The following is a 21604-nucleotide window of genomic DNA, read 5'->3' as shown; positions in this document are numbered from 1 at the left end:
ACCAGTAACTGCAGGACCCTCTCAGACCACCCATTCAGGCCCAATGTGTGTTCAAAGAACGAGCCAGCACTGTTTTCTTTAAAACCATTTACTTACAAACTTTAATTCAGCAAAGGTCTGTGTGAGAGGATTGGGGAGTGGACACCCTCCCACCTCCTGGAGTGGACAAGAATGCCCCAGAATCATAGGAGGGAAGCTGGTGACCCAGCTGGCTTGGCACAGGACCCAGGGTCACTACAGGTAGATAGGTCCTGCTGGTGGGCAGGGACAGAGCTGATCTGCCTCCAGTTGTTAGTTGCCAGCACTGGACCAAAGGGAGGCCAGCTCCATATGACATGGCCTAGGAATGATGAGGTGGAGATAATCTTCAACATGGGGTAAGAATAGAGGCTCAGTGAAATGCATGACTACCAGAGAAACAGCAAAGGGGCTGGTTTAAGCTGGCAGAGTAAAGCACCCAGACCTGGGGAGGTGAGGAGGACAAGGAAAAGTAGGGTTGCTGGACCTTCTGTCCCTAGGGTAGGGACGCTTGGGTAGAAAGGTCCTATTCCTAGGCCAGAGCTATTTGGTCCTGAGTCAAGCTACCAGAGCTTGGCATCCGAGGCTCTGGCCAGCAGGGCCTGAGGCCCAGCTTTAAGGCATCAGAAGGCCAGGGGACTGTGGCAGGGGAGCCAGGAACCTGCAGCTGGAGCACAATTTTAGAGTGGGCAGGCAGGAACTGGAGACAGCCATGCCTGCAGCAGACATGGGAGAACAGGGCTGAGCTGTTTCAAACTGGAAAGTGTGGAATGACAGACACACTGGGTCTTGAAGGATTCAGAGCTGGGGAATGTCCTGGATTATTAAAAAATAATAAAAATTAGAAAAGGAAACAAAAGTCAGCTGTCAAAGTTAAAAAAGAGGGACAGTTTCTGATCCTCACAGGAGGTCAGGGAACCCTCCAAGGCACTCAAAAGGCCAAGATACAGGAGTGATGAGGCAGGAGAGGACTCCCAAAGAGGTGGACAGAGGCAGACACAGGGAGGGGAGAGCAGGCAGGGCCTCTCTCTTAAGGCTGCAGGGTTTCCATGCCAGGAGCAAGCCAGAGGTGCAGAGAGGCCCCAGACTCCCCCACATGCCTTGGGCTCCGGCTGTTTGGTCAGCGAAGTCTTTCAGAGGTTTTTCTATTACCAAAAGGGGGGGGGGGATCCCATAAAACAAAACACCAGAAAACCCAAAAGCAATTTGATGTAGGCCCTTGGGAATCTCTGGCACTGGCCCTTTAGAAAATCCTCTTGCGCTTCAGGTAGGAGTCTGCGTAGTGGCCACCCAGGCCCTGTGAGTGCTGGCCCACGTAGCTGCCTTCTGGGCTGGGCTCAGGTGAGGGCAGTAGGTGGGCGAAGTTACGCTTCTGGCCACTCAGTGGGGTCTGGAGACAAAGGGGAGAGGATGGCAGGTCAGGGGCCACTCAGGGTCTACCACTCCCCAGCCCTGTGTTCCCAGCCCTTGGCTGTACCTTCAGCAGGTGGCTGTGGCCATTGGGCCCAGGGCTGAGGCCCAGGAGGCCTTCTCCAGAGCCCAGTGGGGAGGAGCCAACCACCTGGGAGAAATGAGAAAGGTGTGTAGAGAAGGGTTTCAGATATTTATTTTTTAGGGGGGGGGGAGTTCAGATTTAAATCCTGCTTCTGCCACTTACTAGCTATGAAATTAAGGGCAGATACCTTTTCTCAGTCTCAGTTTATTTATTTGTGAACTGGAGTGAATACCACCCACACTGTAGGCTCCTGGGGAAGAGGTGAGGGCACCCAGAAAGTTGGGCAGCATTGAGTGTTGTACACACATGGACAGGGAAGATGATCCACTTCAGCTTGATTCTAAATAAGTCTTACCCCTGCCATCCCAATCTTGGTCTAGGCACAAAGGGCCATGGGGGCCCCTGCAGACTTCTCTTTGGCCAGGGAGGTGCCTCACCTTGTTCAGGTGGCTCTGCTTGAGGCCAGCCTGTAGGCCACTGGTGAAGTAGGAAGTGGGTGAGCCCGAATAGAAGTGGGAGAGGGGCCCCCCACTGCCCCCGCCACTCCGCTCACTGAAGCCACTGGGTGGGGGGGACATCTGCAGAGAAGGGAACAGCTGAGTAAGGCAGATTACTTAAGTACTCACCTACCTTTGAAGACCCACCCCCATGTCTGGGCTTTGCCACACCACTAAGCTTTGGCCAATGAGAACAGCAAGATGACACAAGCAGAGCTGCCTGCCCCTGTCTGTCCTCTGGGGAGCTCTGGGACTAGCACCTTATTCATGGGCACCTGCTGGTCTGCGAGAGGATGAGCTCCATGTGGAGTGGAGACAACCATGGCAGTGAAGGTACCTCTACCAGTCTACTGACTGTAGAAAGCCAGCACCCCAACCCCCCCCCCACACACACAATATGAAGAAGTAAGTGACATTTGCTATTCTAAGCTACATTAGGTCTGTTGTTATGTAGCAAGAGTGAACTGATGCACCCAGAAGGGAGAACAGGCATCGCTCACTTTGTGTCGGCTAGGTCCATGAGGCCCGAGTGCTGGCTCTCGAGGGTGGGACAAGAGCCGCCGAGGTCCTACATCCTGAAGAAAAAAAGCAGTATGAGTTGGAATATATGGTTCTCACTCCTGGCTGAATTCACGGCACCGTTCTCTCAAGGAAGACGACAGTGCCATTACAGAAAAGCAGACACAGCCTGCAGGGTGGCCTGAGACAGAATGTGTACCTGACCCAGAGGGTAACCACACCAGGGCTTGGGAGACAGTTGCTGTGAAGGCGGGAGGCCCAGGGGGACAGGTGTTGAGTGGGGCATCCAGGTTCTGTGAACTCTCAGCAGTTTTCAGATGTTAGCAGTAGCATTTCAGTTGTTTTGTTTTGCTTTTTTAAAAAGAAAAAACCCAGCATGCACCAAACACAACCTGTGGGCAGCCTGTTTGCAATGTCTGACCCAGAAGAGGATGGAATCATATTAGCAATAGCTCCTCAGGGACAGAGACAAGCATCAAAGGGGAAAGACAGGCAGACAGGGTGCCAAGTCCTGTCTCCAAGGAGAGAAAGCATGGCCAAGGCCTGTAGGAGAGACACTGACACACAGAAACAGAGGCAGCTTCTAATATGCAGAGAGACTTAAAGGCAGGGGCCAAGTCCCACATTTTCCCACAGTCTCCCTCATGCCTGGTCTGGCATGGACAGGACTAGAGAATGACGTGTGTTCAGGGGACAAAGGCCACAGGACAGCCAGGTACTCACCGAGGGGTAATCGAAACCATAGCTGTCAGACAGCCCTGGGTCAGAGGGCAGGCGAGCACTGGTGAGGGGGCTGAGTAGGCGGGACTTGAGCTGGAAGGCTTTGCTGCTGCCACCACCTCCGGGGGCTGGAGGGTTAGGCAGGGGGCCCTCAGCTGGGCGGCGGCTTCTCCCAGCGCCTCCCCAGCCCCGGGCCTCCTTACCCGCCAGGTTGCTGGCTGGAAGCAGGCTGTGTAGGTTCAGGTAAGGATTAAGAGGGATCCGGAAGTCCTTGGGGGGCTCCCCTAGCAGTGAGACCTGTGGTGAAAGGGTTGGATTCATGAGGGCCCCTGGCAAGGGGATCCTCATGGGGCAGGAGACTGGAATGGAGCCAGGAACATGATGGTGGCTTACCCCAGGGGGTGTTGGTAGAGGTCCACTGTCTTTCTGGAGGCCTCTGAGGCCGGTGCCTCGGAGTCCCACAGGGGCCGGGGGTGGAGTGAGCTGGGCAGCTGGGGGACCCAGACCCATGGCTTCCCGGTCACCCCCAGAAGAGCCAAGCAGTGGTGGCAGCAAGGGTGGTGGTTTCCCGCGCCGGGGCGGCAACTCCGGGGGCAGTCCTCCGCCTGTAAAGAGAAGGAGGGGTCAACAGCCCATCCACACCACGACCTCTCTTCCTGGGGCTTCAGAACCTCCAACTGGACCAGGGTTAGCAGCTGAGGGGCAATTATGTGCTGGGTACTGAGAACCCAGCACCAACCCGCAGAAGGCTCATCTCACCGTGGGAACTAACAAGAACCTGAAACCCAGAGAGATTAGGTCGCTTGCCCAAGGCCACACAGCTGGGAATTTACACTCCCAGTGAGGAAAAGGGATTGGTAAGAGGAAGCAGGGAAGGGGGTGGGTGGGGTGCAGAGAGATGGGAAGTTACCTGCGGAAAGCTCCCCAAGGAGTGGGTTGGCTGGCTGGGCCCCAGGCTGGTGGGTGCCCAGGGGAGAGTCTCCCAGGATCCCAGGTTTCTAGGGACAGATTGGTCAGCTGAAGATGGGGTGGTGTAGCTTGGGCAGGTGTTGCCCAAGGTGTAGGCTATCACCATGTCTAGTATACCCAAACCAAGCCCATAGCCAATCACAGGCAGTGTCCCCCCAGTGTCTGCAACATCCTGGCTATCACCCATCCAACTGTGGGCATCCTGTTTGTCAGGGATCTTCAGACACCCCGGGTATGTGGACCATGCAGTCACCATGTCAGGCTTGTCTTCCAGTTACAAATACCCATACCAGCCCCCTTGCTGATTATCATGAAAGCAGTATCTACCACACACAGTGCTGGGCAGTCACAGGGAGGCTCCAGAGACACAGTCAAATGGCCCAAGAGCCTACTGACAGCAATTCACTGGCAGCCACCAGTGATATTTGAAACCAAAAAGACCAAGGCTATGGGAGAACACAGTGGGGAGTCTGGGTCTGAAGCACAGTTACCTTTTGGCTCTGGGTCTGCAGGGCAAGCTGCAGCAGTGCCGTGGACAGCGCGGGTCCACTGAGTATTGGCATGGTGGGGGGTGCGCCCAGGAGGCCTGGGGAGAGAATCATGAAATAGGTGGTAGGCCCACTTCCCAATTAAACACAATCTTGGGAAGTTGAAGCTTTGAGAAGACAACTAACATGCTCAAGGAAGGCTCCAGAAAGAGAATCCACCCCAGGGGAGGACAGTCCCTCTTTCCACCACCCAGCTTAGTTTCAGGCTGCAAAGCTCCTCCTCAGCTAGTTTTGCCAACCATAACTCTCATCCCAACCCCTGCTCATGGGTATCGACCATTCAAAGCTCAAATAAGCAAGTCTCAAGAGAGGTGCCCAGTTCTTAGGGGAGATCCGCCTTACCCTGCTTGCCTCCTGCATTGCCGTGGAGCAGGGGGTTAAGCAGCAGCTGGAGGGAGGCAGAGGACCCAAGGTTGGTGAGCAGCTGCAAGATGTTGGGCTCAGGCAGAAGCCCTTTGCCCCGATTGAGGGCCTGCAGAAAAGAGCAGAAGGGAGACTCAGCCTGTCTGCCAGGCCTCAGGCCTCAGTGCTCCCTGTCATCCCCAGAGCCGAGCTGGTGTCCCCGCAAGGGCCCTGATTTCTTGGGAGGAAGCCCTGACCCCTCCACCTCTATCCACCCCCCAGCCTTGCAGCCGCCTCCGCATACACTCACTGTGGCCTGGGCAGCAATGAGTGCAGCCAGCATGCTACGACCAGGGGGCCCTGGGGCACAGAAGGAGACACGCAGATGGCTGCCCCCCAGAGCCAAGCCATCCGCCCGCTGTTGTGCCTCTTCAGCCATCTCTGCAGTTTCATATTCCAACACTGCAAAGCCTTTCAGCTGTCCATGCTGACCATACGCCAGCTGCAGGGGAAAAGACAGGCAAGAAAACCGGAGATGAGGAGGGAAGAGCAACAGATGAGACAAGAATCCCAGCAGTGAGAGTAAGCCCCCTCCCCCAGAGGATGGATTCTGGAAGAGCACCATCCCAAGCCCGGGTCTGTGTTAACACATCAGCTATTCTCAATGGACTTAAGACTGCATCCTACCTACCTTTTAGAGAGGAAAACTGAGGCTCAGAGGGTCAACACCCAAGGTGGGGGGAGGGCACAGCAGGGATGCTGCTCACGCAAGTGAACTTCCCTGGTCTCATGCCAGTGCCATTTTGCCACTCTGATAAAGTATCCCAAGCACACCAAGGCACAGAGTCAAAAACAGTGTCCTCATGTGGTGTGGCTCAGAAAGGAGGGGCAGGCGAAGAGTGGCTCCACACCACCACCAGCCCCAGACTGGATGCTGCAGCTGGGGCCAGCAAGGGTACACAGCCTGGGGGTGAGGCAGGTGGCCTGAGCCTGGGTTCAGGGCTGGATGGTGAGGAGGAGGGCCATAGTCAGCGAGAAGCAGAAATAAGGCCAGAGGCCCCTCTGTCCCACTCTGACAGCAGTAATTCGGTATTTTAGGCCCAGAGCCCTCAGCTAGGCCCAGGGGCCAGATGTACCCCAGATTGAGAATTTTTCAGAGATGAGAAAGGGCAAGAGCTGCACATCCTTTATGCTGTCTATGAATCACCCCCAGGGGCCTATAAATCAAACCCATGAATAGCTCTGTGGTAAGACGCAAAGGCCACAGACATTCCCCTAGCAGTTCAGGTCAGACTCTGGTAACAGGTGAGCCCACACAAACTCAAGGAGTAAGCCTCTTGGTTTTCAGGGCACCCATGGTACTGGAACTGTGAGCAGGGCTGTCCCAGGGCAGCAGACATGGTGGGAAACCCTGTACTCCCTTGGGATGGTATCACAGGCACTGTTTCACTGGTTACAGAGGCAGGCGCTGTTACCATGCTTGTTTTGCACAAGCAAACTGAGGCCTGGAGAGGCTCTGCCCAGGCTGCAGAGCTGGAGCTGGGAGCCCAAGGCCAGGTTGATGCCTTGAAGGAACTGGCTACCTTGGTGTTAGAGGAGGGAGGAAGGAAGCAGTGACTGTCTTCATGTGAAGTGACAACAACAATCAAGAATACTGATTATGACAGCACCTCCCCCCGTCCCTGAGAGAGTGGACTCCAGCACTGTCCCAAGCCCAGTTCCCACTCTCCCTGGCCCTGAGATGCTCTCACAGCTATGGTGTGGTATGCAGTGTGCTCCAGCAGGGGTAATCTGGAGTTCATAAAGTAGGTACAGCACAGAAACAAAGGGAAGGCTAAAGCTCTTGTCCGAACATGGAAAGCTGTCCAAGACAAAATGGAAAAACTAATGGGCCTCCCTGGTGGTACAGGGGGTTAAGTCTCAGCACTATGAAGCTATCCACAGCCATTGCAGCATGAGTTTGATCCCCCACCAGGGAGCTGACCCACGGTGCAGCAGACCTCTCCTGTTACTCCCCTCAGCAGTGGTTTTCAGTGGCTCTGCCTGTTCTGCTCCCCACTCTGTCTCTGGGGAATCCTCTCATTTCCCCCCACCAGTTCTACCCAACCTTTAGCCGGTACCCAAGTTCTTGTATGCATAAATAAGTAAATTTTTAAAAAAATGGAAAAACAAAATGAATGCAGGCATGACAACACTTAGGTCAAAAAAAAAAAAAAAAAAGGCAAGTGCATAAGCACACGTGCACTGTTTGAAATGCATAATAAAACCTTGCTGGCCCTCCCTGGTGGTGCGGCGGGTTAAGCACAGCACTAAGAAGCTAAAGTCAATTTAGCATGAGTTTGATCCCCACCTGCCCAGGAAGTAACACACATGGCGTGGCAGACCTCTCCTGACCTGCCCGCTGCTCCCCTCAGCAGTGTTCTTCATTGATCTGCCTGTTCTGCTGTCTCTGGTGAATCCTCTCACCACCTCTGCACCTCTGGCCTGTACCCAGTTCTGTATGAATAAATAAATCTTTAAAATAAATAAATAAAACCTTGCTGGAGAAGACAAAATGACTTATGCAGAGACCACAGGCAAAGGTGCCGGAGTGCTGGAGGGATCCTTCATGCTGACCCTTCTGACATACTGACGTTTCAAATAAAACTTTTTTGACATTTTACAGCACCTGTGGTCTTAGGATACCTGCCTTACACATGACATGGCTATAGCACTAAAATATTTTTTTAAAGATCTACTTATGTGCACAAGAACTGCGGGCCATGCATTATGCATGTATTGTATGCATGTACTATACATATAAGAACTACAGGCCAGAGGCGCCAGCGGGTGTGTGTGAGAGGACTCACCAGAGACAGAATGGGGAGCAGAACAGGAAGATCTACTGAAATACACTGAGGGGCAGTGGGTGGGTCAGAAAAGATTAGCCACACCATGTGGGTCACCTCCCTGGTCGGGGATCAAACTTGTGCTGCTGTGGCTTCGAACAGCTTTATAGAGGTGCTGCTTTTAACTTGTTGCCCAGCACTAAAATATTTTAAAGTTACTATGTGATAAAGTAATGAAGATCGGTAAATTGGCCTGTAAGTAGCAGCTGAGTGGGTTGCTATAGGATTCCTCTGGTGTTCTCATTTAGATTATCTTGAAAATAAACACCTCCCCCCATGGACAGCAAACTCCCAGCTTGGCATCAGGCCTTCCTGGGAGATGAGGGCACTGAGTTAGGAGCCCAGGCCCAGGGAGAGCCACCTGACCCTGACTCCCAGACTTGGACAGGTGATGCACACACCCATATTCAGACCTCATTTTCCTCATCTGTAAGATGACTTGGCTAAAGGGACCACAGGGTGCCTACAGGGATTTAAGAGGATGCTCAGCAGGGGTGAGTAAAAGTCACTCCAGGGGCAGCAGTGGGAAGCTGCTGGCCTGGGCCATGGGCCCTGACTGCCCCCAAAAGAATAAGCTCTAGCCAGTAGCCCCTGAGTAAGAACTTCACCTCTAGCCAAGGTCCTGAAGCTGAGACTCAATACGCATCTTCCCACAATCACATCCATCTCACAGACGAACAGAGGTCTTCAGGGGTCAAAGGGCAGTTAAAGCTATAAATAGGGGGACAGGGGCCCAAACCTTAAGCTGCCTGACTCCTGGGTTTGGCTTCCATTTAACTGGGATGTGTGGTATCAGTAGTTACACAACAAACGTCTGATGAATTAAGAATAAAGGGGAGTTATTCCTAATAAGCAATCACAAAACACTTCCGATCAGCATGAAGAACTGCTGAGTGACTAAGGACAGACACCTGACTTCCCAGGCTGTAACATTATTTACATGAGGGGAGCAGGCCCTATCCAAGGCCACGGAGCTGTTGAGTCCCTGCATCACTCTCATCTAGGCTATTCACAGGCTCTAGAACCAGCTTGTCAGCTCTACTTTACCCTAGCTGAATGACCCTGGGAATGTTGTTCGACCTCCCCATGCTTTACAGTCCTAAAAAAGGGATAAGACCTACCTTCTGGGTTGTTACAGGATGGAATGCCTGCAGGTACCATACTCAGAACCCAGTTAAGTGCTGAAGGAATGGTCCCCGTAAGAATCTGTGAACAGGCCATCTGGGGGCTCTTAAAGAGCTGGGTTTGGCCTTTTTTCATCCTTCAGTACCTGTCACAAGGCTAAGTGCACACATACAGAAGTATTCAACAACAGGGATCTCTTTCCAATGTACAGGTACTGAATCCCTTTTTATGGCGGAGGAAACCAATGCTCAGGGAACCAGTGCTTTCCAGGGGCACAAAGCAGGACTGGGATCTGGCCAAGTTCGACTTCCTGACCTTAACGCTAAAATGGACAGCAGGCTCCTTTGAGCAGCCTCTCAACATCAGGCCTGGGGCCTGGAACCCAAACTATATGTGATGAGGCCTGGAACTCAAAATATATGTGATGAGTTTAGGGGTGAACGAGAAGGTGAGCAAGATTCACAACCAACTTCTACAAAAGCTACCTCACCTACATCTGTAGGGGTGATCCACTGCCCAAGTGGTCTCTCTTAACAAAAAAACCCTGTTACTGAAAAGGGAGATTAAACTGGGCAGGTGATCCTGACGCCTCAAAGGTGCTCTGGGCTGGAGATCTATTCCTCTAAATCCCATGTAGGGCACAAGGCTCACCTGGCAGAAGGTGGGAGTGTGGACAGCTGACAACGCCCGGCGCAGGGCATCCACATCACTGAAGCCGGGAGGCAGGCGATCAACACAGAGGCAGCGGGAATGGAGCAGGGCAGGGGTCAGCTGCCCAGCATCCGTCCAGTGCACATAGAGCGTGCGCAGACCCAGCGGCTTGCCCAGCAGGTCTGACTTGGCGCGGGCAGCCGAGTCCTTCTTCATGTACTCTGCAAAGCCATAGCCCTTAGAGTGGCCAGTGTGCTCGCTATAGACCAGGAAGCAGCGTTCCAGGCTGCCAAAGGGACGCACCAGCTCCTCAAACTGCTGCTGTGTGAAGCTGGGGGGCAGGTTGGCCACACACAACAGGGCATCCGTGGGTTGCAGCTGCACTGACAGCTCGCGGTCCCGTAAGCAGCTCTGGTGGAAGGCGCTGATGGCGGCCTCAGCCTGCTCCCCATTCAGCAGGGTCACAAAAGCTGCCACAGGAGGGGGAAAAGGGTCAGAGGGCCCCAAGGTCTGCCACCCCAACCCACAGCTGACTGTCCCCACCTCCTTCTATACTGGGGGTGCCCTCAGAAATATGGCTAACTCCTTAGGGACCAAGGCTGAGGAGATCTGTTCCCGTCCCTGATCATCCAATGAGGCAGGTGGGTGAGACATAACCCGCAGAATGCTCAGCACTGATTTAGGGATGGGGGTGGACAACCAGGGCTCCATGAGGAGCTACTTGACCCAGCCTAGGTGGGATCTGGATGGAAGAGACAGCCAGGAAATGTACCTGAGGAAATGGCAAGGCTGAGCCTGAGGTGAGTTTTAAGGAAACGACAGGCCAGGGTTAAAATCAAATTCAAAATCAGACTGGATCTGGACTCCAGGAACCAAACAGAAGCATGAAATCACGAAGGGAGACCAGAGGAAGGTAGAGATAGAGGAAGCATGTGCCAGGTAGAAGCAAAAGGCAAAGGAGGCACCACTCCTTAGGGGAGGCCTTAGAGAGAAGATCAGACAGGTGTTGGTGACTGGTTGGCTGTGGGGGGCAAGGGAAGGCGGCAGACCAGTGCCAAGGAATCTGGGTGGCCAGTCAGGAGAAACACACAGGATGAGGGACAGATTGGGACAACAGCATGACCTGTGCTGGCCTAGGGGATGCTGCTGGGCCCACAGTTCAGGAAAGGAGCCACTAGACCAGGACCTTAGCAGTTTCAGGGATGGCCACTCCCTACTGCCAGCCTACCCCACAACTCCACAAACCTGTCCCTTTGTATTTGTCCACAAAACAGTACTTGAGCTCAAAGTCGCTGAGCAGGTCATGCACTTCCTGCAGAGACAGAAACCAAAGGGCAGGCAGTTATCAGAAGCTGAATGCAGCAACCCAGTGCCACTTTCATGTAAACCAGCTACAAAAGCAGGTCAATTACCACCCTGTTTCATAAAGTAAGGTACTGGGGTTCCAAGTAGTTGCTTTCCTGAGGCCACTGGGCCATAGCTGCAGACACCATGCTGTTAGCCAACACAACTTGCTTGCTCTTGGAAAGGCAGGTGGGTCTGAATTGAAATCCATGGCATACTCACTCAGGAAAGTTCTTTAATCCACCTAAACCTTGCTTTACAAGAACAACTGTTTCACAACCCTACAAGTGAGGTATTAAATCCATTTTGGAGACAAGAAAACTAAGGCTCAGGAAGGTGTCAAAAGACCCTGCCCATCAGGGTAACAGCAGGAATGCTACCCAGGGGGACCTAACTGGGATTTACTTAATAAGCCCACATCATGTGGCTTGACATGCCTCCCATTCCACCCTCTAGACAGGATTGCATTCTTACAAATCAGTGGCAGGGGTGAGGTCCTGGGGCCTGCTTGTGCCAGATACATTGCACTCTAAGGAGAGACAGTTGTCCCCAGCTAGGAGATGGTGGGCACTGGGAGGACCGACTTTAAAAACAAATCATATAGCTTAGTGGCACTTGCCTCAGGTCTTTCTCCAAGTCACACCCCCCCACTCCCACTGCTGGGGCCCCAATGGTCATGTATCCTCACAGGGGCTAGGTGAGCCAGTGGAGGGCAAGTGTGCTGGTGGGGCAGAGAGCAGGAATTCTCAACAGCAGGAAGAATCCAATCCACCAAAGTAGGGCAGGGCAGGCTGGAAGCAATCTCCCTGGGTCCAAAGAGCACGGGAAGCCCTGTACAATATAAGCCCCAACAGAAGGACAGCCTTGGCCAGATCAATCAAGAGCGGCTTCACAGAACATTGACCCCCCCTTTTCCTGCAGGTGTATGAGCTGGAAGAAAGGGACTACATTTCTCCAAATTAATACTGGTGCTTTGTGGGGGCAGAACGACCGACCCCAGCTACAACTTCCGGAGGACTCTCTGGAAGTAGTTAAACCCGTACAATGTAAAGACAATTCTAGCCAACCCTAAAGCCTTTGGATATGAGGTCCCACCATCCGATAGTACAGGGGGTGGGTAAGGCCTAAAAAGAGAAGGGAGCAACTAGCTATTTCTGCAATCCCAGTGAAAATGCCCATTCACAATCGCCAAACGTGGTCCAATTTGCACGTACCCTTCCATTCTCCGCCCCACTCAATCACTTGGCCCAGTCCAAGCCTGTGGTCTCCCCTAGCAACATCTCCCTCCCATACAAAGTTGGTTCTTCCCTGCACCGCCCCCCCAAACTCGCTTTTGGTCTCTCCCGACCCTGCTTGGGCCGAGCGCTCAGACCCCCCGCCCCCCAGTCTCACGCCTGGGTTGGAGTCCTCCGGTTCCCCCCGCGCACGCGCACTGTGGTATTTCCCGCCACGCTCCTATCACACACACACCCCCCCCATACCTGGTTGGTCACGTCCCCCGGGAGGCCCCGGATCAGTATCTTGCGGCGGTTGCGGAACTGGCGCTCGGTGTGTTCCAGACGTTTCCGGATCTCTTCTGGATCTAGAGGAGGCAGTTCCTCTTCGGGAGCCCGGCGCTCCGTGGCATCATCCGTTTCAACCTCGGCCCCAGCCTCCGGGCTCAGCCGGGGCCGGTGAGTAACGGACACGTCGGCCGCCATCTTGGGAAGCCCGGCGCCTTCTGGGACTAGCGAGCCAAGGCGGAGCGGCATAGAGCGGCAACTAGGACGCGTCCGTCTATTGGTTGGGGGAGGCCCCGCCTTCTGCTAAATTCTCTCAGCCCATTGGCTAGCGCCCAGCCCGCCTCTCCGCGCTCTAGCCATTTCTGCAAGCAGTAGGTTCCGCCCTTCCCTCCCCGAGAGGTCACACTTGGATGCCCAAGGGAGAGAGGAGAATCCCTCAGCGCAGGTGGGATCAAGTCACTGACTCGTGATTTGAAGGCTTTATTGGTGCGACGTTACAGCCAGATTACGTCGGCGGCGTCCCAGTATCCCGGTGGCCAGAAGCACTGGATTGTGCCCCCTTCACAGATTTGTCGGGCTGTTAAGAAGTGAGGGACCGTCAAGTGCGCTCCTGCTTCACAAGGTAACTCTCCAAATCCACTTCTGCAACCTGAAGACGTAAACTGTGGCTGCTGCTGTAATCACCAGCCCCAAAATCACTAACATCATTTAGACGACGGTCATGGTAAGGGGGTCCCGAGCTGTACAAAGAAGTGGAAAGTAAATAAACACACTCCAGCCCCTTCTAAAATTTTCTCATCTTGACCCATGGCTCTGCCTGGACTTACACCACAGTCAGATTGTGTGTACCTCGAGGACTACTCACTTGACAGTAATAGGTACCTCTGTGGTTTAATCTGACAAGGAATGGGATCCTGATGGGCGCCTGTTGTCTGGAGCCTTGCCGCAAATACTTTAGTTGGGGATCCAGGTTGCTCTGGGCCTGGCACTGCAGGATATGGATAGTTCTCTCCACATCAAGCTCTTCAGACATTTTGCTGTGTCAGTCTTGGGACTATCTGTGGGACCATCAGATGATCAGATACATCTAACACATTCAAGGCATAGTGGAGGCAAAGGAGAATCAAGTCTTACCAGGTCAGGAGGATAAGGGATTAAATATCAAAGTCACCTACTCACACAGGATGCACAGCTGGATGCTCAGGTTCAAGAACTCCTCATCCACTTTCCAGGGTGGCACCACAGAAGAAACTGCCCCATCATCATTCTCTGTGGCGTTTAGCTGAAGCTGGACTGACTGCCTGGTGCTGTAGCCAAAACACCATCCAGTGTGCCCTGGACTTGGGTCCCAGCTGCACAAGTCATATCCACGATAGTCCCTTCAAGGATGCTGAGCTGGCTCATGAGTCAGGATAGGCCCTGGGAAGCCTAAAGACGGAACACTGTCCAGTATTTTGCTGACCATGCACCCCTGTTGATCAAGGCTCATCCTCTATCCATCTCTTCCCTGTAGGGTATCTGGCTTCTCCGACCTGACCCCCTGGCTGTTCACATTCTATTTCTGCTATTCACTCTTCCCATCCATGCTGTAACTCCTCTGGCCCATAAGGCTCCGCCCCTGTGCCTTAATCTCCACCCTATTTCTGCCCATTGGCCTCTCCTACAGCACCGACCCTCTTTACTGTAAAAGGTCAAACAACCTCCTCCACAGCCTCCTGCTCAGATCTCCCAATAGCTGTGGCCTGGAGGGTTTCCTTGTCAAGCCTTGAGACTGAGGCATTCAGCATTTGGCCCCCAGGGCCAGTTGGACCTGGGCCTTGGAGACTGGGAACAGCTCATCCAGAGAGCAGCCCACAGGCCACCACTTTCCCACTTCTAGGAACCAAGGAACGTGAGGTGCGGGGAGGTCACGGGCAGGACTGGAAAGAAGGGTGGCTATGAACTGGAGGAGGCCTCACAGTACTGGATGCAGCTCATCTCTTAGCATGCTCATTTCCAACCCCCAACTCCTACCAATCTGTATTCCTCTTTTCCAGGATACTTCGCTACCTGGGGCTCCTCCTTCCCTAGGACACAACCATACAGCCTTCTCAAAAGTTCCTCGGCCTCAGACCTCTCATATGTGGCCACTGCCCAATGGCCAGGGCATGTTTTCTCAGATACTTCGAGTTCTAGCTCTCCCCATTCAAAGAAACCCTACAGTCAGGACACCCCTGCTTAAACCCCTATCTGCAGTCCCTTCCTTCATCAAAAGTTTGGAGCTGCCTGGGGGCTGAGCTGTTCCCCAGTAGTCCCAGGCCGTGAGGACGCAGGTCCAGTTCCGTGAAGCAAGAGAGATTGGAGTCATGGTCCTCTCTGTCCACCAGCACGGTGAACGGGACCTCAGTGGTTTTCCCCACTGCTGGCTGCTGTTTTAGCTCCTTCTCCCCTGTCAGCAGCACCACCGTGTGGGCCTGGGCTGCCCCACCTACCACCTTGCAGTGCAGGCTGCCAGGGTTAGCCTGTCCTGCAAAAGCCATCTCAGGGTGTGGAAGCATGAACTTTGAGTTAATAAATCTAGAGAACGTAGAAGTGTGTCATTGTGTTTGCTATTGTCATTAGCATCATGATTAGTATTTCCTGTTCTGTTAGACACCTTGCCAGGCATGAAAATGAAAGTCAGATTATCTCAGGGCTGAGGGGAAAAGGGAGGTAAGAAGGGGAGTAGTGCTTGATGTTTATAGCAAACATTAGAGTTCCAGTTTTTTCAAGCTTTCCCTGGACTTTCCTGTGTCATTTATCTTCATTGACACCCCAGCTGAATGAAATACTTCTACTTATGCTTTCTTTATATGGATCAATAATAAAGGCCAGAAAGGGTAGAGGCAAAGTGACTTGCTCAAGGAAGCACAGCCAGGAAGGAGCAGAGCCAGAGTTAGTATCTGTTTCTAAATGGCACACCCATGGGCCCACATGCCAAGGGACTCCCATGGCCCCTCCTCCCAGCACTGGCCTGGACTCTGATCTTGGCATCTCCCAGATCTCGCCCAACTCTCCCAATCAGTCCCAGGCACTCAAGTCATGATCCACCTACCCTGGGCAACTTCTTGTGGCACTCTGACACAGTCCTAAGGAACATGAAGCCCTCAGGGTCCCCTTGCAGCTGCAGCTGCAGTGACCCTCCTTGGCTCACAAACCCCTGGTACCCTGTACCTCCTATGAAGACACCTCACTGTTCCCTCAAGAGCTAAAGCCTAAATCTCAATCTGTCTCACAGGACCACAGACTGTGCTACAAAAAAAAATTTAGCATATCAATAGTTACAATTTGGGAATATTTCACAAGGAAATATCTTAATCTTGGGTACCACCAGTCAGGGATAGTGGCTGGTGATGCTTACCAAGAGGGACCCTCCAGCAGGCACCACCTGGTCCTTATCTCCACCTGCAGCAGGACCTCCTGCCCCTGGGCACCTGTGGGGACAGAGGTTGTTCCAGTATCCACCAATCCACCTCTCTGTAAGCCCTACTGTTAAAACACCTCCTCCTGTAGAGAGATAATGGTCTCGCCTTATAGGCGCTTCCAGTCTAGTGGGGAGGCAAATGGTCAACCTGGATTGGGGAGAGCTAAAACAGAGGCCAGAATAGGTAGGCCTAAGGAGCCTGGAAAAGGAAATCAGTCAGGGAAGGCTTCCTGAGGAGGGGGTAACTATGGTCAGTTTTGAAGGATACATAGGCGTTAGAAAGAAATGTGTGACTCTGGCAGAGATAGGAGCATAGGCAGAGGGCTCATCCCCATGGAGCAGGGAGAGAGAGCATATTGGAGAGACCTTTGGGAGCCCTAGAGACTATTTCAAAGACATTGGTGAGCCCCTGCCATAGCTAAGTATAAGGAAGTGCTGGCAGCTGCCAAGGCAGCAAGAATTTTGCATTTTCCATTCCCCCTTCCCCACCAACCCCCCAGTTTCAACCCACCCTGGCTTGCCATGCCTCACCTGAGGGCAACCCATAACAGACCAGAAGCAGAGAGACCAGCAGAATCCAGCAGAGCCCAGACAGTGGCGCTGAGGCTACCATGGTGGCCAGCTTGCAGGCAGAAGGCTGTGGCCAAAGTAGAGGGAAGCAGGGAGGGTGACCCAGGGGAAGTTGCAGCAGTTAAGATTGCAAAAGTCAGATCTTTAAAGACAGAGCACCCAAAGCCACAATAGTGAAGGCAAAGATAAATAGATGGGACTACATCAAGTTAAAGAGCTTTTGTACAGCAAAAGAGACATTACAAAAAAACAAACAGCCCACTAAGTGAGAAAACATTTTCTCACACAAAAGTAATAATAAAGGACTGATCACAAAAATATACGGAGAACTGACGAAACTCAACAAAAATAAACAACCCCATCAAAAAAAATGGGCAGAAGAGCTAAAAAAGATACTTCTCCAAAGAGGAAATGCAGATGGCCAACAGGCATATGAAAAAATGTTCAACATCACTCGTAATAAGGGAGATGCAAATTAAAACCACAATGAGATACAACCTCACCCCAGTAAGAATGGCACATCTTCAAAAAACTAGCAACAACAAATGTTGGCGAGGATGTGGTGAAAAAAGAACTCTCCTGCACTGCTGGTGGGAATGCAAACTAGTACAACCACTATGGAAAACTGTTTGGAGGTTCCTCAAACTGCTAAACATGGAGCTTCCCTACGACCCAGCAATCCCACTCCTAGGTATCTACCCAAAGACACAAAAACACTGATTGAAAAAGATACCTGTACCACCATGTTTATTGCTGCTTTATTTACAATTGGAAAAACATGGAAGCAGCCCAAATGCCCAAAAGTAGATGAGTGGATAAAAAAGATGTGGTACATATATACAATGGAATATTACTCAGCAACCAAAAAAAGAGAAACACATGTCTTTTGCAGCAACTTGGATGGAGCTGGAAAAGATCATGCTTAGTGAGATAAGCCAGAAAGAGAAAGAAAAATACCGGATGGTTTCACTCATAGCAGGAGTATAATGGACCAGGCGAGAAAGTAACAAAAATAATGAACCATATATCAGAGACATTTTGCGGGGGTGGAGTGGGGAATGGGATCAAAAATGGGGGGGTGGGAAGGGAAGTGCACAGGATTATGGTGATGGCACACAGGTGACTTGGTGATGGGAAACCTGCAGGGATTACAATTGAGATGGGGGAAAAAATGTACAAAATGATGGAAAAATAAACTGTTATAAAATTTTTTAAAAAGTTAAAAAAAAAAAAGATTACAAAAGTCAGACTGCATCTTGCCCAGACCTGAGGAGGGACGGGGGTTCACTCTAGCTACATGGAAGACCCATGTAGGCCTCAGTAGGGCCAAGGGTGCCAGTGAGTCTCTCACAGGGCAGACCTCAGTTACCCTGCTGTCCCCCTCCTCCCACCAGCAATACCGCTGCCTGACGCAGGTATCTTCCTTTCTGCTCAACACTGGGTAGATTGGGGGGTGGAGGAAGATGAGCCACCTTCTTCCTCTAGAAATTAGATCAAGGGAAGTGTTTCATTTCCAGAGAAGAAGTTGATGGGGGCCCCAAAGGCACAGTAGTGACAAGGTGGGATTTTTCAAAGGGACAACAGGGAGGAAGATTCTCAGTAGGGCCTTAAGGGGTAAACATGAGATCTTTGACAGTCCTGGGGGGCAAATAAGAGATTTGGGGATGACAATGAGGGGCCCCTAAGATTAGTGAAGCCATAAGAATGTTAAGTCCATATATATTGGACTCGTGCCAGGCTTTGTGTTGACCACCACAGTACTCCCATGAGACTGAGAATCTTGGGGGAGCTACCGCTGGACGTGCGGGGGTGTCCCTCCATTCCTGGTGTACGCACTGGGTCAGGGAAGCTGGAGGAAGCTAAATCCTGAGCCACTGTCTGTCAAGGATACTGTAGCTGGATCCTCTCCTTTTTGCAACAACAACAAAAAATTGTCTCCTATACTGAAAATTAGGCCTACGTGAAAATAAACTGTGCCCACCCTTTGTTCTCTTCCTTCTCCCTGTCCTGGAGATTAAATAACTGGCTCCACTGCAGTCCTGGGAACTTGGAAAATGAATTGTGTTATGTCCCGTAAAATTTTCTGTCTCTCTGAGTTCCTAGTAGCATCAGTAACAAAAATCTCCTGGTTACTGAAAAAATATCCTGCTGGGAAAGTCAAACACCATGACTCAAGTCACTAGACACTCCCCTCACAATCCTCCTTATATAATCACAGCACTCCTGCCAATCGGGGAGCTGGGTTTTAATTTTTGGGATAGTGTCTGTCCCCAACTCCCTTGCTGGCCATCTCAAATAAACTCCAAGTAAAGACATTTCTTGTAGTTCAGAGTTTGGCTTTCTGGGCATGAGCTAGAGACCCAGATAGGCAGCTTACAATACTACTTGTAATTAATCCTCACTCCTTTCCTCTCTCCTCCTTGCTTACTCCAGGTATCAGCTCTCTTTGTCCCAAGGAAGGGCCCAAGGCCATGTGGGCATTCCCACCACCACTACTCAATATCCTGGGACTCCCTTGCTCCTTGTACCTCTGACCTGAGCTTTAAAGAGAGAACTTGTTGAGGGCTTTGAGGGCACCCAACACTGCTGCACTTTCCCCATCTCTGAGGTCAGACCCCTTTCTCTCCCTGCCACAAAGGGCTCGCCTCCACAGCCTTGCACACCTAGCAAAGAATCTATTTTCCACATGGAGCTGAAAGATCAAATAAAACCCAAATCAAAAGTATTTGTAAGAATACTTCATAATGGGTTATATCCAGATACTAAAGAAGTCCTACAGCTCACAACTAAGAAATCCAATTCAAAAGTGGGCTAAGCACTTAAAAAGACATCATGCCAAAGAAGCTATACAAATGGCCAATAAACACAAAAATTGTTCAGCACCATCAGCCATTAGGGAAATGTGAAAAACCACAATGAGATCCCACTTCATGTCTGTTCGGAAGGCTACTATTAAAGAAAGCAAATGAAACTGAAAATAGTAAATACTGGTGAGGATGTGGAGAATCTGGAACCCACATTATCTGTTAGTGGGAATATAAAATGGTACAGCTACCATGGCAAGGTTTAGTGGTTTCTCTAAAAACACTATGAATTATCCAGCAATTTGACCCCTAGGTATCTACCCAGAAAGACTGAAATCAAGACTCAGATGTTAGTATACCAATGTTCCCAAGAGCAAAATTCACAGCAGTCAAAATGATACAGGGTGGCAGAGGGCACTAAACTCACCAAGGTTACTGCCCACATAGTTTACCAGCAGGTTTTTTTTTTTTAAGATATATTTACTTATGCATACAGAACTGGGGTACAGGCCAGAGGTGCAGGGGCAGTGAGAAGCTTCACCAGAGGCAGAATGGGGAGCAGAACAGGCAGATCACCACAGTTCACTGCTGAGGGGAGCAGTAGGCAGGTCAGGAGAGGCCTGCCGCACCATGTGGGCCACCTCCCTGGCCAGGGATCAAACTCACAGTGAAGCAGCTGCAGCAAGCTTCTTGGTGCTGCACTTTAACCTGTTTCACCACCAGCGAGGTTGCTGTCTGAGTTCTTTACTCCTGTGCTCAATTGTAAGACTACTCAGCCTCAGGGAACAACAATGGGATTTATCTAGCATAACCAGGGAAAAACAAAGAGTTACTGAGGCCAAAAATGGCCTTTACCTCACCCAAATCTGTGTCCAGTGTTTTAAGTCCTAAACAAAAGCAGCTAAGATGGTGTCTTCCCACTGTTACAGGGCACCCCAGTGTGAACTGGGTTGCCTGTCTATGGGGCCTCACCCACGTACCTAAAATTCAGTTGTACTGCAGACACACACAAAAGGGTCAATAATGGGTTTATTTACAAAAGGGGAAAGGAAAAGGAAACAACCGAGGGAAAGAGAAAGAGAGATACAAGTTAACTAGACTATCTTCCCTGCTCACTGACTTGGAGCTCTAGTAACTAACTGCTAGACCCCAGTCGGACAATCCCGAGATCCGTTGCCCAAGTAAGAAAACCGTTGCCTCTCCTCCAGAGCCTTTGAAAATCACTCCCTGTTTACCGCGCAAAGTCCCAGAATGCTGCTTAGCTCCACCCTTGGGTCCTCGCAGTTCTCTCCCTGGTACTGCTGGGAGTTGTAGTTTCCATCACTGGAGTAGGGGGTGGAGTCCACAAAACTCTGCAGAGTTCCTTTAGGACATCCTTCCCCTTAACACCACCACTGAGGACATGGAGCTCCTCTCCCAAACAATAGGTCACATGTCCAAGATGGCGTCTTCCTGCCTCTGCCAACCTGGAGCACGTGGCAGCCTGACTATAGACCAGGTTCCAACTCACGAATACAACAGAAGGCACAACACAGATGTTCCCAGAGCTGTTAAGACACCCCAGCATGGCACCAAACAAGCAACACTCAAGACAGCAGCTGCAGGGGCTGCACGACCTGACAAATAGCCACACTCCCACAGCTCAGCGAAGCACCCGGCTCCAGTTCTTCATCTTTCCTGCCAGGCGGTAGCAGCAGCAAAACTGGGAACAATTTCAGTCGCTCTGCTAATCATATAGCCTCTGAAGTCATCCTCTCTGAGGCTGGCTGCTGGAGGTCTCCCCATTCAGAGGCCCACAACAGCCTTCTGGAAGATCAGCGCAGTGGGGGCCAAAAGCCACTAGCCCCAAATGCTTAAAGCCACTAGCCCCGGGACTATCCATCCTCACCAGCAACCTCCTCCAGGGGGCACCACCTGTGACAGTATTTTGGCTTCAGCCACTGGTTACAAAGGATGGAAGCAACCCAAGGGCCCTTTGACAAATGAATAAACAAAATGGTTTCTTTCTTTCTTAAAGAGAAAATTCTGACAATTTAAGCATATTTTAGTAGATCTGCCTGTGCTGCTCCCCATCCTGTCTCTGGTTAAGTGCAAGGTCATTACATCATCCTTCCTGGTTTTACATATGCTTAAATTGTCCATAACAAAAGTTTAAGTCATGACAACTTTA

General features: G+C 51.5%; 1 protein-coding gene across 7 annotated transcripts; it reads right to left on the bottom strand.

The window, feature by feature from the left end:
- Positions 1-59: 59 nt before the first annotated feature.
- RAVER1 (ribonucleoprotein, PTB-binding 1) lies at positions 60-16041 on the bottom strand. 7 transcript variants are annotated; one of them, XM_012729750.1, is made up of 14 exons: positions 15998-16041; positions 12598-14046; positions 11018-11084; positions 9773-10242; positions 5413-5610; positions 5109-5238; positions 4710-4804; positions 4160-4247; positions 3643-3854; positions 3253-3546; positions 2511-2585; positions 1951-2091; positions 1496-1579; positions 60-1408 (listed from the first exon to the last, which is right to left on the bottom strand). In XM_012729750.1, exons 2-14 carry the CDS (start codon positions 12865-12867, stop codon positions 1262-1264), a joined length of 2271 nt encoding a protein of 756 aa, XP_012585204.1. In that variant the 5' UTR covers positions 12868-14046; positions 15998-16041; the 3' UTR covers positions 60-1261. The 7 variants fall into 7 exon arrangements, with proteins under 7 accessions (XP_012585204.1, XP_012585207.1, XP_012585208.1 ...); XM_012729753.1 differs by lacking the exon at positions 15998-16041 and having other exon boundaries at positions 3253-3377; positions 3453-3546; positions 12598-15177; XM_012729754.1 differs by lacking the exon at positions 15998-16041 and having other exon boundaries at positions 3253-3377; positions 3453-3546; positions 5419-5610; positions 12598-15177.
- Between the last annotated feature and the right edge of the window lie 5563 nt (positions 16042-21604).

Source organism: Condylura cristata, unplaced genomic scaffold (genome assembly GCF_000260355.1).
Source record: "Condylura cristata isolate star-nosed mole 26May11 unplaced genomic scaffold, ConCri1.0 scaffold00025, whole genome shotgun sequence".
Classification (NCBI taxonomy): Eukaryota; Metazoa; Chordata; class Mammalia; order Eulipotyphla; family Talpidae; genus Condylura; species Condylura cristata.
Note: the sequence above shows the minus strand (reverse complement) of the source record. Positions and strands in the feature narration are given on the sequence as shown.